The sequence below is a fragment of the Telmatherina bonti genome, assembly GCF_933228915.1.
Source record: "Telmatherina bonti genome assembly, chromosome: 21".
Taxonomy (NCBI): Eukaryota; Metazoa; Chordata; class Actinopteri; order Atheriniformes; family Telmatherinidae; genus Telmatherina; species Telmatherina bonti.
Genome location: NC_136630.1, coordinates 1865306 through 1890109, shown reverse-complemented (window position 1 = coordinate 1890109; position 24804 = coordinate 1865306). Strand labels below are relative to the sequence as shown.

General features: G+C 47.6%; 1 protein-coding gene across 2 annotated transcripts in view; it reads right to left on the bottom strand.

The window, feature by feature from the left end:
- The window catches only part of LOC306771296 (wings apart-like protein homolog), a 102136-nt gene that overhangs the window by 17852 nt on the left and 59480 nt on the right, over nucleotides 1–24804 (bottom strand). The window contains exons 19-20 of one of the 2 annotated variants that reach the window (XM_079260444.1): nucleotides 21744–21839; nucleotides 9419–10319 (exon numbers count right to left, since the gene is read on the bottom strand). In XM_079260444.1, coding sequence (XP_079116570.1) covers nucleotides 10254–10319; nucleotides 21744–21839 — 162 coding nt within the window. In that variant the 3' untranslated portion in view covers nucleotides 9419–10253. Of the gene's footprint in view, nucleotides 1–9418; nucleotides 10320–21743; nucleotides 21840–24804 lie in introns of those variants that run through there. The other variant, XM_079260443.1, reaches the window with a different exon arrangement.

Here is a 24804-nt window from a genome sequence, read left to right as displayed (position 1 = left end):
GTGGACAGGAATATAGTGGTTGCCAGTGCTGCCATTGCAGAACTTGCAATAGTTTCCCAAGCAAAGTATGAAGAACTCCTACGAGGCAACTCAAGAGGCCAGAAACTGCAGACCTTTATCCAGAAGTGTTCAGATGTGTTAAGCGATGACCCTGCACTTTTGTCTACGGTCGAAAATTTGAAAAAAATGGAAAGCTTCTCCCCATTACTAAGAGAGGGAAAAAGAGTCGGGTGCTGTGCCAGTTTGGCAATGTTCTATGTATAGTTCTGATATACATACCTGTAATTATTTTTTGTACTAATTTTTGCAAACCTGTCCATTGCAAGCAGCATGAGTATAATTTTTTAGTATGTCTACAGAAGAAATGTTATTTTATTATATTTGTGTTTAAATAAATGCTACCTTTCAGCATCATTTTCCGGTATTGTACACTGTTTCTTGCACATTGGTTACAGATCATTTGTAACAGGTAAGAAATATCTAGCATTAAAAAACACATGAATAAATTATGAGTTGGTTACACTTTAGATTGGGTGATGCAGAGAGATCTAAATATGATTTATTAATATAGTTACGCATAATCTATAACACCTTCTAAATATTTATTAATGTGAACTAGTGTGTAGGGCTCACTAGAGTGGTTCTTGACACATTCTGTGACACTTGATGTGCACACCTGGTGGGATCTGTGGAACATAACACCAGTTCACATACTTGCATTTTGTGCTTTTTACAGATCAGCTTTCTACAAACTACTTTATTTAAAAGTACAGATACAAATGAATTATTAAATCAGTAGTATATTATTTACTAATCATTCATGAATATGTCATCATGTTTTGTAAATGATTAGTTTATCATATAGTCATTTGTAAATGATTTGGAGTTAATCTACTAAACACACATTAAATATGACCCTAATATGTTCTAATGATTTTTTAATACATTGTAAAGTTTTATTAATGATTAGTTCATTATTAAATAATTTCTTACAAATGACTTACAACAGAACCTCAGTTCACATATTTGCATTTTGTGCCTTTTTACAGATCAGCTGACTAGTTATGACTACACTTACTACTACAGATACAAATGAATTATTAAATCAGTAATATACTTTTTACTAATCATTCATGCATATATTGTCATGTTTTGTAAATGATTAGTTTATCATTATATAATCATTTGTAAATGATTTAAAGTTAATCTACTAAACACACATTAAATATTACCATATTATGTTCTAATGATTTATTAATTAATTGTAAAGCCTTATTAATGATTAGTTAATCATTAAATAATTTCTTACAAATGACTTACAACAGAACCTTATTATAAAGTGTTACCATTTTTCCCTCTAACATTACGCTTATTTTTTAGCTCATCTTTAAGCTGGGTATTTAACAAGCACAAAATAACTGTAATCTGAAAGAAACAAAAGTCACCATTTAATGTCTGAAAGGGATTAAACAGAAGCCCATCCAGTCCACGCAACGCACACCAACCCAACAGAATCAGCTCCCAACGCCACACATCACGTCCCTCATCTTTTGGTTTATTCTTTACTTCTTCCAATGTGTTCTTACACTTAAAAATCTTCTCAGATGATAGAATTGTGATTCCTCTAGGAAAAGGGATCCGCATTCATACAAAGAGTGGCTTTTATGTTGATACAAAAGCTTTAGGAAGAACAGCATAAATAGCTATTTTACACAGGATTTTTCTGCTTGTTCCTGTCTACACACACTACTTACATCATCCCCTTCAGTGAGCATAAGGCCTTTAATGAACGCCGTCTTCTTCCTCACCTCGCTCTCTCATGTTTTCCTTTCCTTTGCTCTGCCTTCCTCATCCAACCTTCTCCTGATCTCCTCCACCTGCACTGATCAGTAGTTTGTAAAATACATGTAAACATGTTAGATGTGCTCTGAACTCGTCCTCTGCTTCCAACAGTTCTTTCTAAAGGTTTTACAATTTGCTAAACTCTGCAATAATACATATTTGTCATTGAATCTCTAACCTCCTCTTCACTAAACTGTTAGAGGGAGATAATAATCTCTATTTTCTTTCCTGGTCCATCCAGGCACGTTCTGTCACATCTAACAGAGTCTGCCTGAACCAGGCGTTACTGTCATCTTTTGGAGAAATGCCATGATCTGATTTTCAATCTTGAATATATATATATTCTTGTTCTTAGACACTGACTTGAGAAAATTTGCTGAATCAGTAGTAAGTGTGGACAGCAATGTGTGTATATACCGTATTGACCCGAATATAGGACGAGGATTTTTCTTTTATTAAAAATAACGTTGAAAATGTGGGGTCGTCTTATTTACACCGGGGTCTAACTATGTACACACGCCAACAGTTGTCTGGGCTCACTACGCAACTGCAACAGCAGAGGGCGCCACATTTTTGTGAACCCAGCGTCAGCGACTTTGCTTAAAAGAAAAAGTGATGAAAAACGGAGAGACACGGTGACTGTCCAGAGCAAAGCGGATCAAAAGTGGGACAAGTAAAGAGGCAGCTGAGGCAGTTATGACACCAATTTCAAGATAATGGTGATCAATGCAGCAGAGGTGTCAAACAACTGTCAAGCAGCCAAGAAATATGGAATTACAGAGTGTAGGGTACGAAGATGGCGCATTCAAAAAGACCGTCTGAAAAATGCTAACAGTAAGAGAAAAGCTTATCGTGGTCCTCAAACTGGGCGCTTCCAAGAGATTGACAGGAGAGTATGCGAGTTTGTTTCTGAGAAATGTAACGAAGGTAGGCCCATTACCAGAGCTGTTATCCAACTGAAAGCTTTGGAAATTTCAAAGGAGTTAAACATACCAACCACCGAGTTTAAAGCTAGCCTGGGTTGGTGCAGAAGGATGATGCGCCGTAACGGCCTCGCATTAGGGCGCAAAACCAGCCTTGCCCAGCATCTGCCGTCAAGACTTCGGAGAGAAGCTGCAGTCTTTTCAAAGATATGTCATTGGCTTGAGGAAAAAACATTCATATCCCCTTGATCAGATTGGCAACGCTGATCAAACCCCCGTGTTTTTTGACATGCCAACACCTGTGACCGTGCACAAAAAAAGGCGAGAAATCCGTTATTGTGAAATCAACCGGAAACGAAAAGAATCGGGTCACCATCATGTTGGCGTGCCTGGCAGACGGGACAAAGTTACCCCCATATGTAATTTTAAAACGCAAAACGGTGCCGAAGGAGAAGATGCCAGCTGGCATTGTTGTACACGCCCAGGAAAAGGGCTGGATGGAGAGTGAACTTGTGGTAGACTGGCTGAAAGTGGTGTGAGGGACACGGCGCGGGGCTCTCAGAAAATAGAGAAACATGCTCATTATGGACGCATTCTGCGGACATCTGACTGATGCTGTCAAAACTCAGGTAAGGAAGATGAACGGCGACTTGGTCATCATACCAGGGGGGATGACGAGCCAGCTACAGGTGTTGGACGTAGTGGTCAACAAGCCTTTCAAGAATAATCTGCGCAAGAAGTACACCAAGTGGCTCCTGGACGGTGATCATGCACTCACACCATCAGGAAAAATTCAGAAGCCAGCTGTCAGTTGACTTTGTGAATAGATCCTCCAGGCATGGGATGAAGTAACACCAGAGAGCATCATCAGTGGATTTAAAAAGTGCTGCATATCAAATGCATTGGATGGTAGCGAGGATGACGTTCTGTGGGAGGAGATGGGACTGCAGAGTGACAGTGAGCACAGCGAGGCAGAGGACCTCTGTGAGTGAAAGCTTCATGCAAACTTTTAAGATTTTTATTACCAACATTATGACGTTTACATTCCAGTTGCGGCATTGCAATACTTTTATTTGAAATGTTTCATTACAGTGTATTTTATGTTTAAAAATGCAATATTGTCTTTTCTGTTTTTTCTTTGTCAAACTGCTTGGCAATTTGATCTCACTGTTAGTCAATGAACTGCTGGTGTTAAATTTCTTAAATGCTATGTGAGTTGTTTCTTTACACATTTGGTATAGCACATGCAAATCTTAGTGAATGCCTTTATAGCCAAAAATGAGAGTAATCTATTTTTCAATGATTTTCCTCATCATTTCAATAATAAATAGTTCCCTTAAACAAAGAAATTTTAATTATCAGTCTTTTTCTGAAGATTAGTTTGAGAAAGGGGGTGGTCGTCTTAAAAACAGGGTCGTCCTAAATTCAGGTCAATACGGTAATTATGATGCTAGGTACAACAGATATGTGGATCCTACAACCACTTTACCATTTGCAGATCTTCCACGGGACTTGCCATCATATAAGCAAACTTACACACACACTGATTTCTGTGTGAATGGCCGCTATGGCCCTGTGATGTCAACCAAGCCGGCCAATCACACAGTTTTAATTCACCAATGAAAAGAGTCACAAAAAAAATATATATCCTACAATATTTCCACAAAACTCTCCAGAGAATAGCAGGTCAGACCTCTATTTTTAATTCCTCTTATGGAGAGTGAACAAACCCGCACATTCATTTTTTTTTTTTGTTCCAACTTTTTCATCTGATACATGCTTATAAAGCTTCCTTCTGGAAACCCACATTCTTCACAGCAGAACATTAAAAATTGACTTACATCTTCATCATATTTCTGCTTTATAAACACCATGATAGAATCTGGTTTAGGTTGCTCCTCCTTTCCCCCTGTAGTCCCCATCGTCACCTGGTCTTATATTTCTGCTATGTCAGAATAGTCAGTCATTTCTACTCACAGGACTTCGTTTAGTAACCTGATTTTGTAGAGTCTGTGTCTCGAATTTTGTTTTATTTTTGCTTTATTTTTTTTATTTATTGTCAAAGTCAGTCCTGGGGAAAAGGAGCGCAACCACCATTATTATGAAAACAGTCGACAATTTTATAAACAAACTGTTTCAGTTTGATTAGCAATGAGAATCACTCAGTCTACAATATTATATCAAAAATACTTTCAATCAGATCATAATTTGGAAAAATATACTTCTCACCAGATAAACCCACAGGTGGGTTGAGATCCCGTCGTGCTCGACTGAAACCTCATCACTCTTAAGGCCTATTTGATGTTTGAAGATGAATCTGTTTGGATTCAGGCGGCCTTCCTCTCTCAAAACATTTGGGATAATACCATCCAGAATTGGAAAAACATTAGAGATACTACCACACAGAATGTGAACAAGATTCAGGATACTACCATCCAGAACAAGAACAACATTCTTGATACTACCATCCAGACCAGGAACAATGTTCGGGATACTTCCATCAGAACAGGAACAACGTCCTGGAAACAACCATCGAGACCAGGAACAACACTTTGGATCCTACCACCAAGTCCAGAAACAACATCTTGGATACTACCATCTTGACCAGGAAAAACGTCCTAGATACTACCAACCAGAACAGGAACAACATTTGGGATACTACCATCCAGATGAGCAACAATGTTGTGGATACTACCATCCAGAACAGCAAAAACTTCCTGCGTAATAATATCCAGATCAGGAACAATGTTCGGGATACTACATTCAAGACATAGAACAACATATTGGATACTACCATCTAGAACAGGAACGATGTCCTGGATACTACCATCCAGACAAAGAACAACGTTCAGGATACTACCATCCAGTCCAGGAGCAAAGTCCTGGATAATACCATCAGAACAGGAACAACATATTGGATACTACCATCTAGAACAGGAACGATGTCCTGGATAATACCATCAGAACAGGAACAACATATTGGATACTACCATCCAGATGAAGAACATAGTTCGGGATACTACTATCCAGATCAGGAACAACACTTGGGATACTAACATGCAAAATGGGAACAACATTTAGGATACTACCACCCAAAACAGGAATAACGCCCTGGATACTACCAACCAGAAAAGGAACAACATATGGGACACTACCATCCAACTTTTATTCACTGTAAGAGAACAAACATGCAACAAACACCACAAGGTAGCAGAGCATGGGATTCATTAAAAAATGGTTTAGGAATATGATAATGGATCCATATCAGATGGATGTTGAACCAGAACATCTGCTGCCAGATGCAGGTCTGACGTCTTACCAGGATTTTCTAGTTTTCTGAAGCCTTCAACTTTAGTTGCTTGTTTCTTCTGTGTGTCACCGATGGCCCCTCCGGGACAAATAAAGTTTTTTCAATTTGAATGGAGTCAATAAAATGAGCTTCAGCTGACTGGTCACCAATAGGTGGAACATTGGTGTCATTGATGTGGTGTGGTGAGAGATACTGAGGCCTGCAGCGCAAGCTGGATGGAAAACAAGCATCAGCAGCAGTTTGATCTGCAGCGCGTGACCGTCCTCAGTCAGCCGTTTCATTAGCTTTCATAAAGCAGCAAACCTCCTCCGTCACTCTGATGCATCTCAGCGTAATCCTGCAGGTTCTCAGCTGATTCAGGTTCCAGCCTCAAACCTGGCGCGCGCCGGGTTTGATCTGCGGCCCGTATCCGCGCGCGGGCTGCAATGAGCCGTTTCACTGGCTTTAATGAAGCGGAGCGTGCCAACAACTGTCATCTGAGCCGTGAAGCCAAACCTCCCCACGTGCTCCAGATCTGCCGAGAGAAAAGACCTGAACCCGGAGGCCAGAAGGAGACCATTATGCTCTGTGTGTGTCAGCTCGGCACCACGCTGTGGAGTCTGGGAAGACCTGGCCCGGCCCAGAGCTGGCACTGGACCGAGGCCACGCTGCTAAATCCCATCAGAGTCCATCCAGCAGGATTCCACTTCCTGTCAGTCATCATCATGCTGCCGCAGCGCGATGCCAAAACTCTTTTAATGAACCTTGAAAACAAGACAATCTGATGAGCTTTAAAGTGTCACAACTGCAGCAGAAATGCAGAGTCGACAGCAGCTGGGTATAAAAGGAGCATTTCAGAGTCTCTCAGATGGAAAAATGGACAGAATTTCGCCAATCTAAGACAAACTGGATCTAAAAACTTGCAGTGTAGAAAATCTACAGAACCAGGAGTCTCTGTATGTTGGGGACAAAGCTGGATGCTGGTGATCTTCTGCATTATAACATGATTCTCTACTGGAAACCAGTGCATGGACTCAGGAAGCTTCCAGAAACCAGTGTGAACCCAGTTCATGCAGGTTAAAGCTCCATCATATGTGAAGAGGATCCAGAAACACGCCGTCTTCTCTGGACCAAAGCTCATTTAAAATGTTCTGAGTGGAAACCTGGATGAAGATGTGGAATAGTTTGTGGACAGCATGGATGGCGTGTCCTGCAGACTAAAGAGGAGAGGGAGCATCCAGCTTGTTATCAGCCTGCATCTCTGATGGGATGGGGTTGCATTAGTGCCGATGGCGTGGGCAGCTTCCACATCTGGGAAGCTCCATCAATGCTGAAACATCTGCTCCCATCCAGGCAACGTCTGGCAGATCTCAGCAAGACGGAGATCAACCACATCCTGCATCATCACAGCAGCATGGTGGACCAGGAGAACTGGTCTGCTGCAGTCCAGACCTTCACCAGCATAAAACATCCGGAGCTTCATGGAAGAAACTATCATTGTTTAACTTGTAAAAACATTTGATGATTTAGTTTTGTTGGCGACATCGTCGTCAATTCCCATTGTGAGAATTCAACGGAGCATGTGCAGGAAATCTGGCAGACAGCAGAGATGAAGATGGTTTCATCCTCAGCAGCTCAGAAAAAAAAATCCTCAAATGTCTGAAGAAAAACAAAACATGGTTGAGATTCATGGAAGAAACATTTTCCACCAATCAGATCAAATTTAAACAGTTCAACATAACAGAACTTCACATGTACAACCCTGTAATGTTCACTAAATGTTAAATCCATAAATACAGACTTAGGTTTGGAGAATGACCATGTTTAGATATATTTTTCTTTTCTCAGGGAAGGTTAGGTTTTTATTTAGATTTTATTTTGATCATTTATTCTATTTGACTGTCAAGTTTAATGTTTTCATCCGCTTTAAAAGAAAGACAAATGTGTTAAAGTCAAAGTGGGAAATAAAGTTAATTCATAAATAATAAACAGATTGTTTATCCCGCTGAACTTTAAGGCCCCCCCCCCCCCCCCCCCCGAAGCTTCTAATCCCGTTTTGATGAACTTGCTAAATGGATCTCCTGCAGAGATTTTGGCTCTGATCACTGAGCAGCACACGACCTTCTCCAGGTCCCATCCAGGGTGTTTACTGCTTCTCATGGCAGCTGGGAAAGGCTCCAGCCCCCCCGCGACCCTGATGGATGGATGGACGACCCTCTCCACGCCCCCGACAAAGCTTCCTCGTGGCTCTCGGTCCATAAATTCCCCCCTCACAGATGAGGAGTGTGAAGCTGCTGAGGAAGAGCTCCAGCGATGCCGCCGCGTAAAAGCCTGTTGTCGGCGTCCACCGAGGGAGGGGTCGGCCCCGGGGCCCCCGACGCTCTCCGCGCGGACATCCGCGCGCTGCTGCAGCGCGGCACAGCGCAGGCGCCACATGTGACAGAGCGCACCAGAGACAGCCGCGACCCTCCGTGCGCCATCGTGGAGCTCCGACTGGGCCCCGCCGGCGGCGCGCTGCACTACCTCCAGCCGGACAAGTGCGCTCTGGAGCGGGCGCAAAGACGGCGACGCCTCGCCGCAAACGCCCGGGAGCGGAGGAGGATGCTGGGGCTGAATGTCGCCTTCGACCGGCTGCGGAGCGTCATCCCCAACCTGGAGAGCGACAAGAAGCTCTCCAAGTCGGAAACGCTCCAGATGGCGCAGATTTACATCGCAACGCTCAGCGAGCTGCTCCAAGAGGGCGCGCGCGAGGACGCAGCGGCTCCCGCTGGGGACACCCAGAGACCCGGAGCGCGCGGAGGGGCACAGGACAGGCAGCAGCGCGCGCCCGAGCGACATCTGAAGACATAAACTTTTAAAATATTGACTTTTGTTCTCTTTAATTATTTGATCAAATAAAGTAAAAATGTGTCTGAATTCGCTTCTTGGGTTTTTCCCACAAAAGGTTTCAGAAAGTTTTAGGTGTGAAAGTGGCTTCATGGACAGCAGCTGGACTTCCAACTGGAACAAAGACAAACGTTTTCAGCATTTTTTTTGGATGAAAAAAATGAGATTCAAAAATTACTGAAAGTAGCAACTTTTATTATTTTAAACTTCTGTACAAGTAAGCAAAGAGACGTCTGCAGGGGGGTCCAAAGTTCCTGCAGGGGCCAGAGCAACACAAACAGCCGCGACAAAAAGGCTTTAGAAAATGAAAAATAGAGTCAGATTCAGAAAAGTAGAGTCTACTGTCTAAAATCCCCCCCCCCCTTCCTACAGAGGAAATCCAGATATTTACAGGAACTATGTACAAAAAGCTTTTCTAATCATTCTCGCAGACATCTGTTAATAAAGCTCTTGTAAACGTTGTCAAGGAGTGTGTGTGTTTTGTGGGGGGGGGGTTTGACCATGACAAAACGACTGTAGAAAAAAAAAAACCTTTTAAAAGAAGGAAAAAAACTGAAAAATTAAAGGACTTTTCTTCGACAGTGTTTGTCATCATCTATAATAATAATAAATCCGTCCCCTCCACTCAGTCGCTGGATCTTAACGCGTCTCTTTTATAACGGAGAAGTTTGGACTGTTTGCTGCTGGATAAACCAGATTTACCTCTGTCCTGCTTCGTACCAACAAACAGCCTCGTTACCATGGAAACCCAGACTCTTAACAGCGGATGAACCACACCTTCCAAATCTTGCGTTCATCTTCTGTGATTGTAAGCTGGGCAGTTTAGAAATTCTGCCATCTGGATGGCCCAGTTCAACAGAGGCACACACCGACTGGACTTCCAGATCAGCGTGAACGAGGTCGAACGAGAAATCGGACTCTGCGGTCGCTGGAAGGACAGAAACACTCATGTTTCTCTGACATTGGAGAAAATGTCCTCTGAGCTTCACACCTTCTGCAGTTCTGGACCCGCATCTGGGCTCCAGGCCCAGAAAAGATCAATAAGAGGTCCCAGCAGTAAACGCCTAACAACTCGCCTTCATGACAGCGGAAGCACTGCATCGTTTCTTCCCACAGGAGACGAAACAAACGAAAATAAAAGAAGGAAAACAAATAAATAAACTGGATGCAGGCGAAACTTCATCCTGAGAAACAAGTCAACGTTCATCAGCTTGAAACTTCAAAGTCTGATGAAGAAAAACCTGGAAGATTCCTTTAACTGGATGAAGAGGAGGATGAAGGTGTGTGTGTGTGTGTGTGTGTGTGTGAGATCTCTAGCAGTGCTCCAAGTAGTCGATGATCCGGGAGATGGACTTCTGTCCAGTGGTGCCAACGTCACACTGCAAAGATAAAAGATCAACTTCATCAATCATCTCCAAACTGATCGATTCATCATCATAAACGTGTATTGATCAGCTCCAGACAGTGTGACGACCTCTGACCTGAACGCAACATTCTGCGATGCGCTATGTTCAATCACCCGAATAACATCAACAATCTGAAACTGAATCATCAACCTGCTGATGACATCATCGCAGCGTTGCTATGACGCATGTGTCATGACTCAGCTTGCCGGGAAGTCACGTTCCAAACTTCAACGGAGAATCATTCGCCACGAAAAACCCTCTGGAAGGAAAACGTTACCTTTACCCCCGAAGTCCAGATCAAATGACGCTGGCGGAACTTGTGCAGAGCAGCGATCCGTTTTAAGCTGCGGCACGACTTGGAATTTAATATAATGACGTAGATTCTGCCGGTTCAGCTGTGCACATTTCCGTCATGTGTACAGCGTTGTCAAGGTAACGGCACAGTAAGAAAACACTCCAGCGGACAGCGAGTGTTTCATGGGCTGGCATAGTTTAAAAAAACTAACATTTGTGTCTGATTTTCAGGTGTTGATTTTTCACACTTCACTCCGTCTGTGGTGCTGACAAAGTCTGCTCACCTGTGTGGTCGCATCACGGCGAATACTCCGAGAGCGCAACATGGACAGAAATTCCCAAATACACTTCAAACAGATTCTCATGGGGTCTGATTAGGCTCATGGAGACTATTAGGTCTGATCAGGCCCATGGAGACTATTGGGTCATATCAGGCTCATGGAGACTATTGGGTCATATCAGGCTCATGGAGACTATTGGGTCATATCAGGCTCATGGAGACTATTGGGTCATATCAGGCTCATGGAGACTATTGGGTCATATCAGGCTCATGGAGACTATTGGGTCTAAGCTGGCCCATGGATACTACTGGGACTGATCAGGCTCAAGCAGACTATTGGGTCTGATCAGGCCCATGGAAACTATTGGGTCCGGCAGGCTAAAGGAGACTAATGGGTCTGATCAGGCCCATGGAGACTATTGGGTCGGATTAGGCCCATGGAGACTATTGGGTCTGATTAGGCCCATGGAGACTATTGGGTCTGATTAGGCTCATGGAGACTACTGGGTCTGATTAGGTTCATGGAAACTATTGGGTCTGATTAGGCTCATGGAGACTACTGGGTCTGATTAGGTTCATGGAAACTATTGGGTCTGATTAGGCTCATGGAAACTATTGGGTCGGATTAGGCCCATGGAGACTACTGGGTCTGATTAGGTTCATGGAAACTATTGGGTCTGATTAGGCTCATGGAGACTACTGGGTCGGATCAGGCCCATGGAGACTATTGGGTCTGATTAGGCCCATGGAAACTATTGGGTCTGATTAGGCTCATGGAGACTACTGGGTCTGATTAGGTTCATGGAAACTATTGGGTCTGATTAGGCTCATGGAGACTACTGGGTCTGATTAGGTTCATGGAAACTATTGGGTCTGATTAGGCTCATGGAGACTACTGGGTCTAATTAGGTTCATGGAAACTATTGGGTCTGATTAGGCTCATGGAGACTATTGGGTCTGATCAGGCCCAAGGAGACTTTTGGGTCTGATCAGGCTCAAGGAGACTATTGGGTCCGAACAGGCTCAAGGAGACTAACTAGTCTGAGCAGGCCCATGGAGACGAACTGGTCTGAGCAGGCTCAAGGAGACTACTGGGTCTAAGCTGGCCCATGGATACTACTGGGACTGATCAGGCTCAAGGAGACTATTGGGTCTGATCGGGCTCAAGGAGACTATTGGGTCTGATCAGGCCCAAGGAGAATATTGGGTCTCAGTAGGCCCAAGGAGACGAACTGGTCTGAGCAGGCCCATGGAGACTATTGGGTCTAAGCTGGCCCATGGATACTACTGGGACTGATCAGGCTCAAGGAGCCTATTGGATCTGATCGGGCTCAAGGAGACTATTGGGTCTGATCAGGCCCATGGAGACTATTGGGTCTTATCAGGCCCATGGAGAATATTGGGTCTCAGCAGGCCCATGGAGACTATTGGGTCTCAGCAGGCCCATGGAGACGAACTGGTCTGAGCAGGCCCATGGAGACTATTGGGTCTAAGCTGGCCCATGGATACTACTGGGACTGATCAGGCTCAAGCAGACTATTGGGTCTGATCAGGCCCATGGAAACTATTGGGTCCGGCAGGCTCAAGGAGACTAATGGGTCTGATCAGGCCCATGGAGACTATTGGGTCTGATTAGGCCCATGGAGACTATTGGGTCCGAGCAGGCCCATGGAAACTATTGGGTCTGATTAGGCCCATGGAGACTATTGGGTCCGAGCAGGCCCAGGGAAACTATTGGGTCTGATTAGGCACATGGAGACTACTGGGTCTGATTAGGTTCATGGAAACTATTGGGTCTGATTAGGCTCATGGAGACTATTGGGTCTGATCAGGCCCAAGGAGACTTTTGGGTCGGATCAGGCTCAAGGAGACTATTGGGTCCGAACAGGCTCATGGAGACTATTGGGTCTTATCAGGCCCAAGGAGACTTTTGGGTCTGATCAGGCTCAAGGAGACTATTGGGTCCGAACAGGCTCAAGGAGACTAACTGGTCTGAGCAGGCCCATGGAGACGAACTGGTCTGAGCAGGCTCAAGGAGACTACTGGGTCTAAGCTGGCCCATGGATACTACTGGGACTGATCAGGCTCAAGGAGACTATTGGGTCTGATCGGGCTCAAGGAGACTATTGGGTCTGATCAGGCCCAAGGAGAATATTGGGTCTCAGTAGGCCCAAGGAGACGAACTGGTCTGAGCAGGCCCATGGAGACTATTGGGTCTGATCGGGCTCAAGGAGACTTTTGGGTCTGATCAGGCCCATGGAGACTATTGGGTCTTATCAGGCCCAAGGAGAATATTGGGTCTTATCAGGCCCAAGGAGAATATTGGGTCTCAGCAGGCCCATGGAGACTATTGGGTCTCAGCAGGCCCATGGAGACTATTGGGTCTGATCAGGCTCAAATAGACTATTGGGTCCCAGCAGGCCCATGGAGACGAACTGGTCTGAGCAGGCCCATGGAGACTATTGGGTCTAAGATGGCCCATGGATACTACTGGGACTGATCAGGCTCAAGCAGACTATTGGGTCTGATCAGGCCCATGGAAACTATTAGGTCCGGCAGGCTCAAGGAGACTAATGGGTCTGATCAGGCCCATGGAGACTATTGGGTCGGATTAGGCCCATGGAGACTATTGGGTCTGATTAGGCCCATGGAGACTATTGGGTCCGAGCAGGCCCATGGAAACTATTGGGTCTGATTAGGCACATGGAGACTACTGGGTCTGATTAGGTTCATGGAAACTATTGGGTCTGATTAGGCTCATGGAGACTATTGGGTCTGATCAGGCCCAAGGAGACTTTTGGGTCTGATCAGGCTCAAGGAGACTATTGGGTCCGAACAGGCTCATGGAGACTATTGGGTCTTATCAGGCCCAAGGAGAATATTGGGTCTCAGCAGGCCCAAGGAGACTATTGGGTCCCAGCAGGCCCATGGAGACTATTGGGACTGATCAGGCTCAAGGAGACTATTGGATCTGATCGGGCTCAAGGAGACTATTGGGTCTGATCAGGCCCATGGAGACTATTGGGTCTTATCAGGCCCATGGAGACTATTGGGTCTCAGCAGGCCCATGGAGACTATTGGGTCTCAGCAGGCCCAAGGAGACAATTGGGTCCCAGCAGGCCCATGGAAACTATTGGGTCTGATTAGGGTCATGGAGACTACTGGGTCTGATTAGGTTCATGGAAACTATTGGGTCTGATTAGGCTCATGGAGACTATTGGGACTGATCAGGCTCAAGGAGACTATTGGATCTGATCGGGCTCAAGCAGACTATTGGGTCTGATCAGGCCCATGGAGACTATTGGGTCTTATCAGGCCCATGGAGACTATTGGGTCTCAGCAGGCCCATGGAGACTATTGGGTCTCAGCAGGCCCAAGGAGACAATTGGGTCCCAGCAGGCCCATGGAAACTATTGGGTCTGATTAGGGTCATGGAGACTACTGGGTCTGATTAGGTTCATGGAAACTATTGGGTCTGATTAGGCTCATGGAGACTATTGGGTCTGATTAGGCCCATGGAGACTATTGGGTCCGAGCAGGCCCATGGAAACTATTGGGTCTGATTAGGCTCATGGAGACTACTGGGTCTGATTAGGTTCATGGAAACTATTGGGTCTGATTAGGCTCATGGAGACTATTGGGTCTGATCAGGCCCAAGGAGACTTTTGGGTCTGATCAGGCTCAAGGAGACTATTGGGTCCGAACAGGCTCAAGGAGACTAACTGGTCTGAGCAGGCCCATGGAGACGAACTGGTCTGAGCAGGCTCAAGGAGACTACTGGGTCTAAGCTGGCCCATGGATACTACTGGGACTGATCAGGCTCAAGGAGACTATTGGGTCTGATCGGGCTCAAGGAGACTATTGGGTCTGATCAGGCCCAAGGAGAATATTGGGTCTCAGTAGGCCCAAGGAGACGAACTGGTCTGAGCAGGCCCATGGAGACTATTGGGTCTGATCGGGCTCAAGGAGACTATTGGGTCTGATCAGGCCCATGGAGACTATTGGGTCTTATCAGGCCCAAGGAGAATATTGGGTCTCAGCAGGCCCATGGAGACTATTGGGTCTCAGCAGGCCCATGGAGACGATTGGGTCTGATCAGGCTCAAATAGACTATTGGGTCCCAGCAGGCCCATGGAGACGAACTGGTCTGAGCAGGCCCATGGAGACTATTGGGTCTAAGCTGGCCCATGGATACTACTGGGACTGATCAGGCTCAAGCAGACTATTGGGTCTGATCAGGCCCATGGAAACTATTGGGTCCGGCAGGCTCAAGGAGACTAATGGGTCTGATCAGGCCCATGGAGACTATTGGGTCGGATTAGGCCCATGGAGACTATTGGGTCTGATTAGGCCCATGGAGACTATTGGGTCCGAGCAGGCCCATGGAAACTATTGGGTCTGATTAGGCACATGGAGACTACTGGGTCTGATTAGGTTCATGGAAACTATTGGGTCTGATTAGGCTCATGGAGACTATTGGGTCTGATCAGGCCCAAGGAGACTTTTGGGTCTGATCAGGCTCAAGGAGACTATTGGGTCCGAACAGGCTCATGGAGACTATTGGGTCTTATCAGGCCCAAGGAGAATATTGGGTCTCAGCAGGCCCAAGGAGACTATTGGGTCCCAGCAGGCCCATGGAGACTATTGGGACTGATCAGGCTCAAGGAGACTATTGGATCTGATCGGGCTCAAGGAGACTATTGGGTCTGATCAGGCCCATGGAGACTATTGGGTCTTATCAGGCCCAAGGAGAATATTGGGTCTCAGCAGGCCCATGGAGACTATTGGGTCTCAGCAGGCCCAAGGAGACTATTGGGTCCCAGCAGGCCCATGGAAACTATTGGGTCTGATTAGGCTCATGGAGACTACTGGGTCTGATTAGGTTCATGGAAACTATTGGGTCTGATTAGGCTCATGGAGACTATTGGGTCTGATTAGGCCCATGGAGACTATTGGGTACGAGCAGGCCCATGGAAACTATTGGGTCTGATTAGGCTCATGGAGACTACTGGGTCTGATTAGGTTCATGGAAACTATTGGGTCTGATTAGGTTCATGGAAACTATTGGGTCTGATTAGGCTCATGGAGACTATTGGGTCTGATCAGGCCCAAGGAGACTTTTGGGTCTGATCAGGCTCATGGAGACTATTGGGTCCGAACAGGCTCAAGGAGACTAACTGGTCTGAGCAGGCCCATGGAGACGAACTGGTCTGAGCAGGCTCAAGGAGACTACTGGGTCTAAGCTGGCCCATGGATACTACTGGGACTGATCAGGCTCAAGGAGACTATTGGGTCTGATCGGGCTCAAGGAGACTATTGGGTCTGATCAGGCCCAAGGAGAATATTGGGTCTCAGTAGGCCCAAGGAGACGAACTGGTCTGAGCAGGCCCATGGAGACTATTGGGTCTGATCGGGCTCAAGGAGACTATTGGGTCTGATCAGGCCCATGGAGACTATTGGGTCTTATCAGGCCCAAGGAGAATATTGGGTCTCAGCAGGCCCATGGAGACTATTGGGTCTCAGCAGGCCCATGGAGACTATTGGGTCTCAGCAGGCCCATGGAGACTATTGGGTCTGATCAGGCTAAAATAGACTATTGGGTCCCAGCAGGCCCATGGAGACGAACTGGTCTGAGCAGGCCCATGGAGACTATTGGGTCTAAGATGGCCCATGGAGACTATTGGGTCCGGCAGGCTCAAGGAGACTAATGGGTCTGATCAGGCCCATGGAGACTATTGGGTCGGATTAGGCCCATGGAGACTATTGGGTCTGATTAGGCCCATGGAGACTATTGGGTCCGAGCAGGCCCATGGAAACTATTGGGTCTGATTAGGCACATGGAGACTACTGGGTCTGATTAGGTTCATGGAAACTATTGGGTCTGATTAGGCTCATGGAGACTATTGGGTCTGATCAGGCCCAAGGAGACTTTTGGGTCTGATCAGGCTCAAGGAGACTATTGGGTCCGAACAGGCTCATGGAGACTATTGGGTCTTATCAGGCCCAAGGAGAATATTGGGTCTCAGCAGGCCCAAGGAGACTATTGGGTCCCAGCAGGCCCATGGAGACTATTGGGACTGATCAGGCTCAAGGAGACTATTGGATCTGATCGGGCTCAAGGAGACTATTGGGTCTGATCAGGCCCATGGAGACTATTGGGTCTTATCAGGCCCAAGGAGAATATTGGGTCTCAGCAGGCCCATGGAGACTATTGGGTCTCAGCAGGCCCATGGAGACGAACTGGTCTGAGCAGGCCCATGGAGACTATTGGGTCTAAGCTGGCCCATGGATACTACTGGGACTGATCAGGCTCAAGCAGACTATTGGGTCTGATCAGGCCCATGGAAACTATTGGGTCCGGCAGGCTCAAGGAGACTAATGGGTCTGATCAGGCCCATGGAGACTATTGGGTCGGATTAGGCCCATGGAGACTATTGGGTCTGATTAGGCCCATGGAGACTATTGGGTCCGAGCAGGCCCATGGAAACTATTGGGTCTGATTAGGCTCATGGAGACTACTGGGTCTGATTAGGTTCATGGAAACTATTGGGTCTGATTAGGCTCATGGAGACTATTGGGTCTGATCAGGCCCAAGGAGACTTTTGGGTCTGATCAGGCTCAAGGAGACTATTGGGTCCGAACAGGCTCATGGAGACTATTGGGTCTTATCAGGCCCAAGGAGAATATTGGGTCTCAGTAGGCCCAAGGAGACTATTGGGTCCCAGCAGGCCCATGGAGACTATTGGGTCTTATCAGGCCCAAGGAGAATATTGGGTCTCAGTAGGCCCAAGGAGACTATTGGGTCCCAGCAGGCCCATGGAGACTAACTGGTCTGAGCAGGCCCATGGAGACGATTTGGTCTCAGCAGGCCCAAGGAGACTAACTGGTCTGCGCAGTCCCATGGAGACGATTTGGTCTCAGCAGGCCCATGGAGACTACTGGGTCTGATCAGACTCAAGGAGACTATTGGGTCTAAGCAGGCCCATGGAGACTATTGGGTCCGAGCAGGCCCATGGAGACGAACTGGCTTGAGCAGGCCCATGGAGACGGACTGGTCTGAGCAGGCCCATGGAGACGGACTGGTCTGAGCAGGCCCATGGAGACGGACTGGTCTTAGCATGCCCATGGAGACTGTTGGGTCTAAGCTGGCCCATGGATACTACTGGGACTGATCAGGCTCAAGGAGACTATTGGGTCAGATCAGGCCCATGGAGACTATTGGGTCTGATTAGGCTCATGGAGACTATTGGGTCTCATTAGGCTCATGGAGACTATTGGGTCTGATTAGGCTCATGGAGACTATTTGGGCTGATTAGGCCCATGGAGACTATTGGGTCCGAGCAGGCCCATGGAGACTATTGGGACTGATCAGGCTCAAGGAGACTATTGGATCTGATCGGGCTCAAGGAGACTATTGGGTCTGATCAGGTCCATGGAGACTATTGGGTCTTATCAGGCCCATGGAGACTATTGGGTCTCAGCAGGCCCATGGAGACTATTGGGTCTCAGCAGGCCCAAGGAGACTATTGGGTCCCAGCAGGCCCATGGAAACTATTGGGTCTGATTAGGGTCATGGAGACTACTGGGTCTGATTAGGTTCATGGAAACTATTGGGTCTGATTAGGCTCATGGAGACTATTGGGTCTGATTAGGCCCATGGAGACTATTGGGTCCGAGCAGGCCCATGGAAACTATTGGGTCTGATTAGGCTCATGGAGACTACTGGGTCTGATTAGGTTCATGGAAACTATTGGGTCTGATTAGGCTCATGGAGACTATTGGGTCTGATCAGGCCCAAGGAGACTTTTGGGTCTGATCAGGCTCAAGGAGACTATTGGGTCCGAACAGGCTCAAGGAGACTAACTGGTCTGAGCAGGCCCATGGAGACGAACTGGTCTGAGCAGGCTCAAGGAGACTACTGGGTCTAAGCTGGCCCATGGATACTACTGGGACTGATCAGGCTCAAGGAGACTTTTGGGTCTGATCGGGCTCAAGGAGACTATTGGGTCTGATCAGGCCCAAGGAGAATATTGGGTCTCAGTAGGCCCAAGGAGACGAACTGGTCTGAGCAGGCCCATGGAGACTATTGGGTCTGATCGGGCTCAAGGAGACTATTGGGTCTGATCAGGCCCATGGAGACTATTGGGTCTTATCAGGCCCAAGGAGAATATTGGGTCTCAGCAGGCCCATGGAGACTATTGGGTCTCAGCAGGCCCATGGAGACGATTGGGTCTGATCAGGCTCAAATAGACTATTGGGTCCCAGCAGGCCCATGGAGACGAACTGGTCTGAGCAGGCCCATGGAGACTATTGGGTCTAAGCTGGCCCATGGATACTACTGGGACTGATCAGGCTCAAGCAGACTATTGGGTCTGATCAGGCCCATGGAAACTATTGGGTCCGGCAGGCTCAAGGAGACTAATGGGTCTGATCAGGCCCATGGAGACTATTGGGTCGGATTAGGCCCATGGAGACTATTGGGTCTGATTAGGCCCATGGAGACTATTGGGTCCGAGCAGGCCCATGGAAACTATTGGGTCTGATTAGGCACATGGAGACTACTGGGTCTGATTAGGTTCATGGAAACTATTGGGTCTGATTAGGCTCATGGAGACTATTGGGTCTGATCAGGCCCAAGGAGACTTTTGGGTCTGATCAGGCTCAAGGAGACTATTGGGTCCGAACAGGCTCATGGAGACTATTGGGTCTTATCAGGCCCAAGGAGAATATTGGGTCTCAGCAGGCCCAAGGAGACTATTGGGTCCCAGCAGGCCCATGGAGACTATTGGGACTGATCAGGCTCAAGGAGACTATTGGATCTGATCGGGCTCAAGGAGACTATTGGGTCTGATCAGGCCCATGGAGACTATTGGGTCTTATCAGGCCCAAGGAGAATATTGGGTCTCAGCAGGCCCATGGAGACTATTGGGTCTCAGCAGGCCCAAGGAGACTATTGGGTCCCAGCAGGCCCATGGAAACTATTGGGTCTGATCAGACTCAAGGAGACTATTGGGTCTAAGCAGGCCCATGGAGACTATTGGGTCCGAGCAGGCCCATGGAGACGAACTGGCCTGAGCAGGCCCATGGAGACGGACTGGTCTGAGCAGGCCCATGGAGACGGACTGGTCTTACCATGCCCATGGAGACTGTTGGGTCTAAGCTGGCCCATGGATACTACTGGCACTGATCAGGCTCGAAGAGACTATTGGGTCTGATCGGGCTCAAGGAGACTATTGGGTCTGATCAGGCCCATGGAGACGAACTAGCCTGAGCATGCCCATGGAGACTATTGGGTCTAAGCTGGCCTATGGATACTACTGGGACTGATCAGGCCCATGGAGACTATTTGGTCTCAGCAGGCCCATGGAGACTATTTGGTCTCAGCAGGCTCATGGAGACTATTTGGTCTCAGCAGGCCCATGGAGACTATTTGGTCTCAGCAGGCCCATGGAGACTATTTGGTCTCAGCAGGCTCATGGAAACTATTGGGTCTGATCAGGCCCATGGAGACTATTTGGTCTCAGCAGGCCCATGGAGACTATTTGGTCTCAGCAGGCCCATGGAGACTATTTGGTCTCAGCAGGCTCATGGAAACTATTGGGTCTTATCAGGCCCATGGAAACTATTGGGTCTGATCAGGCCCAAGGAGACTATTGGGTCTGAGCAGGGTCAAAGAGACTATTGGGTCCAAGCAGGCCCATGAAAACTATTGGGTCCGAGTAGGTGCAAGGACACTATTGGGTCTCAGCAGGCCCATGGAGATGAACTGGCCTGAGCAGGCCCATGGAGACTATTGGGTCTAAGCTGGCCCATGGATACTACTGGGACTGATCAGGCTCAAGGAAACTATTGGGTCTGATCAGGCTCAAGGAGACTATTGGGTCTGATCAGGCCCATGGAGACTATTGGGTCTGAACAGGCCCAAGGAGAATATTGGGTCTCAGCAGGCCCATGGAGACTACTGGGACTGATCAGGCTCAAGGAGACTATTGGGTCTGATCAGGCTCAAGGAGACTATTGGGTCTGATCAGGCCCATGGAGACTATTGGGTCTCAGCAGGCCCAAGGAGACTATTGGGTCTCAGCAGGCCCATGGAGACTATTGGGTCTGATCAGGCTCAAATAGACTATTGGGTCCCAGCAGGCCCATGGAGACTAACTGGTCTGAGAAGGCCCACGGAGACTACTGGGTCTCAGCAGGTCCATGGAGACTAACTGGTCTGAGCAGGCCCATGGAGACTACTGGGTCTCAGCAGGTCCATGGAGACTAACTGGTCTGATCAGGCCCATGGAGACTATTGGGTCTCAGCAGGTCCATGGAGACTAACTGGTCTGCGCTGGCCCATGGAGACTATTGGGTCTCAGCAGGTCCATGGAGACTAACTGGTCTGAGCAGGCCCATGGAAACTAACTGGTCTGAACAGGCCCATGGAGACTATTGGGTCTCAGCAGGTCCATGGAGACTAACTGGTCTGATCAGGCTCATGGAGACTATTGGGTCTCAGCAGGTCCATGGAGACTAACTGGTCTGATCAGGCTCATGGAGACTATTGGGTCTCAGCAGGTCCATGGAGACTATTGGGTCTCAGCAGGTCCATGGAGACTAACTGGTCTGATCAGGCTCATGGAGACTATTGGGTCTCAGCAGGTCCATGGAGACTAACTGGTCTGATCAGGCTCATGGAGACTATTGGGTCTCAGCAGGTCCATGGAGACTATTTGGTCTCAGCAGGTCCATGGAGACTAACTGGTCTGATCAGGCTCATGGAGACTACTAGGTCTCAGCAGGGTAATGGAGACCTACCAGGACCAGCTGTGACTTACCGTGAGATTCATGAAATTGAGGAACTTCTTCAGCATCTCCGTCATGATGGAGAAATCTCCTTTCGGCAGGTTTTCTCTGACGGTCGTCACATTGAGCTACAGGAGGGAACACATCAGTATGAGCAACATGTTGGAGAAGAAATTCAAACTGATACTGTCTCACTGTCTCCTGTCGTCTTTGTGTCTCCTACCGTCTCACCGAGTCTTTGTGTCTCCTACTGTCTCATGGAGTCTTTGTGTCTCCTACTGTCTCACGGAGTCTTTGTGTCTCCTACTGTCTCACGGAGTCTTTGTGTCTCCTACTGTCTCACGGAGTCTTTGTGTCTCCTTCTGTCTCATGGAGTCTTTGTGTCTCCTACTGTCTCATGGAGTCTTTGTGTCTCCTACTGTCTCACCGAGTCTTTGTGTCTCCTACTGTCTCACCGAGTCTTTGTGTCTCCTACTGTCTCATGGAGTCTTTGTGTCTCCTACTGTCTCATGGAGTCTTTGTGTCTCCTACTGTCTCATGGAGTCTTTGTGTCTCCTACTGTCTCACGGAGTCTTTGTGTCTCCTACTGTCTCATGGAGACTTTGTGTCTCCTACTGTCTCACGGAGTCTTTGTGTCTCCTACTGTCTCATGGAGACTTTGTGTCTCCTACTGTCTCACGGAGTCTGTGTGTCTCCTACTGTCTCACGGAGTCTTTGTGTGTCTCCTACTGTCTCACGGAGTCTTTGTGTGTCTCCTACTGTCTCATGGAGTCTGTGTGTCTCCTACTGTCTAATGGAGTCTGTCTCCTACTGTCTCACGGAGTCTGTGTGTCTCCTACTGTCTCACGGAGTCTTTGTGTCTCCTACTGTCTCTTGGAGTCTTTGTGTGTCTCCTACTGTCTCACGGTGTCTTTGTGTCTCCTACTGTCTCACGGAGTCTTTGTGTCTCCTACTGTCTCTTGGAGTCTTTGTGTCTCCTACTGTCTCATGGAGTCTTTGTGTCTCCTACTGTCTCACGGAGTCTTTGTGTCTCCTACTGTCTCTTGGAGTCTTTGTGTCTCCTACTGTCTCATGGAGTCTTTGTGTCTCCTACTGTCTCATGGAGTCTTTGTGTCTCCTACTGTCTCACGGAGTCTTTGTGTCTCCTACTGTCTCATGGAGTCTTTGTGTCTCCTACTGTCTCACGGAGTCTTTGTGTCTCCTACTGTCTCACGGAGTCTTTGTGTCTCCTACTGTCTCTTGGAGTCTTTGTGTCTCCTACTGTCTCACCGAGTCTGTGTCTCCTACTGTCTCATGGAGTCTTTGTGTCTCCTACTGTCTCACGGAGTCTTTGTGTCTCCTACTGTCTCACCGAGTCTTTGTGTCTCCTACTGTCTCATGGAGTCTGTGTCTCCTACTGTCTCATGGAGTCGTTGTGTCTCCTACTGTCTCATGGAGTCTTTGTGTCTCCTACTGTCTCACGGAGTCTTTGTGTCTCCTACTGTCTCACGGAGTCAGTGTGTCTCCTACTGTCTCACCGAGTCTTTGTGTCTCCTACTGTCTCACCGAGTCTTTGTGTCTCCTACTGTCTCACGGAGTCTTTGTGTCTCCTACTGTCTCATGGAGTCTTTGTGTCTCCTACTGTCTCACGGAGACTTTGTGTCTCCTACTGTCTCACGGAGTCTTTGTGTTTCCTACTGTCTCACGGAGACTTTGTGTCTCCTACTGTCTCACGGAGACTTTGTGTCTCCTACTGTCTCACGGAGTCTTTGTGTCTCCTACTGTCTCTTGGAGTCTTTGTGTCTCCTACTGTCTCATGGAGTCTTTGTGTTTCCTACTGTCTCACGGAGACTTTGTGTGTCCTACTGTCTCACGGAGTCTTTGTGTCTCCTACTGTCTCACGGAGTCTTTGTGTCTCCTACTGTCTCTTGGAGTCTTTGTGTCTCCTACTGTCTCTTGGAGTCTTTGTGTCTCCTACTGTCTCACGGAGTCTTTGTGTCTCCTACTGTCTCACGGAGTCTTTGTGTCTCCTACTGTCTCATGGAGTCTTTGTGTCTCCTACTGTCTCACGGAGTCTTTGTGTCTCCTACTGTCTCTTGGAGTCTTTGTGTCTCCTACTGTCTCACGGAGACTTTGTGTCTCCTACTGTCTCACGGAGACTTTGTGTCTCCTACTGTCTCATGGAGTCTTTGTGTCTCCCACTGTCTCACGGAGTCTTTGTGTCTACTACTGTCTCTTGGAGTCTTTGTGTCTCCCACTGTCTCACGGAGTCTGTGTGTCTCCTACTGTCTCACGGAGTTTTTGTGTCTCCTACTGTCTCATGGAGTCTTTGTGTCTCCTACTGTCTCACGGAGTCTTTGTGTCTCCTACTGTCTCTTGGAGTCTTTGTGTCTCCTACTGTCTCACGGAGTCTTTGTGTCTCCTACTGTCTCTTGGAGTCTTTGTGTCTCCTACTGTCTCATGGAGTCTTTGTGTCTCCTACTGTCTCTTGGAGTCTTTGTGTCTCCTACTGTCTCACGGAGTCTTTGTGTCTCCTACTGTCTCTTGGAGTCTTTGTGTCTCCTACTGTCTCATGGAGTCTTTGTGTCTCCTACTGTCTCATGGAGTCTTTGTGTCTCCTACTGTCTCACGGAGTCTTTGTGTCTCCTACTGTCTCACGGAGTCTTTGTGTCTCCTACTGTCTCACCGAGTCTTTGTGTCTCCTACTGTCTCTTGGAGTCTTTGTGTCTCCTACTGTCTCACCGAGTCTTTGTGTCTCCTACTGTCTCATGGAGTCTTTGTGTCTCCTACTGTCTCTTGGAGTCTTTGTGTCTCCTACTGTCTCACCGAGTCTTTGTTTCTCCTACTGTCTCATGGAGTCTTTGTGTCTCCTACTGTCTCTTGGAGTCTTTGTGTCTCCTACTGTCTCACCGAGTCTTTGTGTCTCCTACTGTCTCACGGAGTCTTTGTGTCTCCTACTGTCTCTTGGAGTCTTTGTGTGTCTCCTACTGTCTCACGGTGTCTTTGTGTCTCCTACTGTCTCACGGAGTCTTTGTGTCTCCTACTGTCTCTTGGAGTCTTTGTGTGTCTCCTACTGTCTCACGGTGTCTTTGTGTCTCCTACTGTCTCACGGAG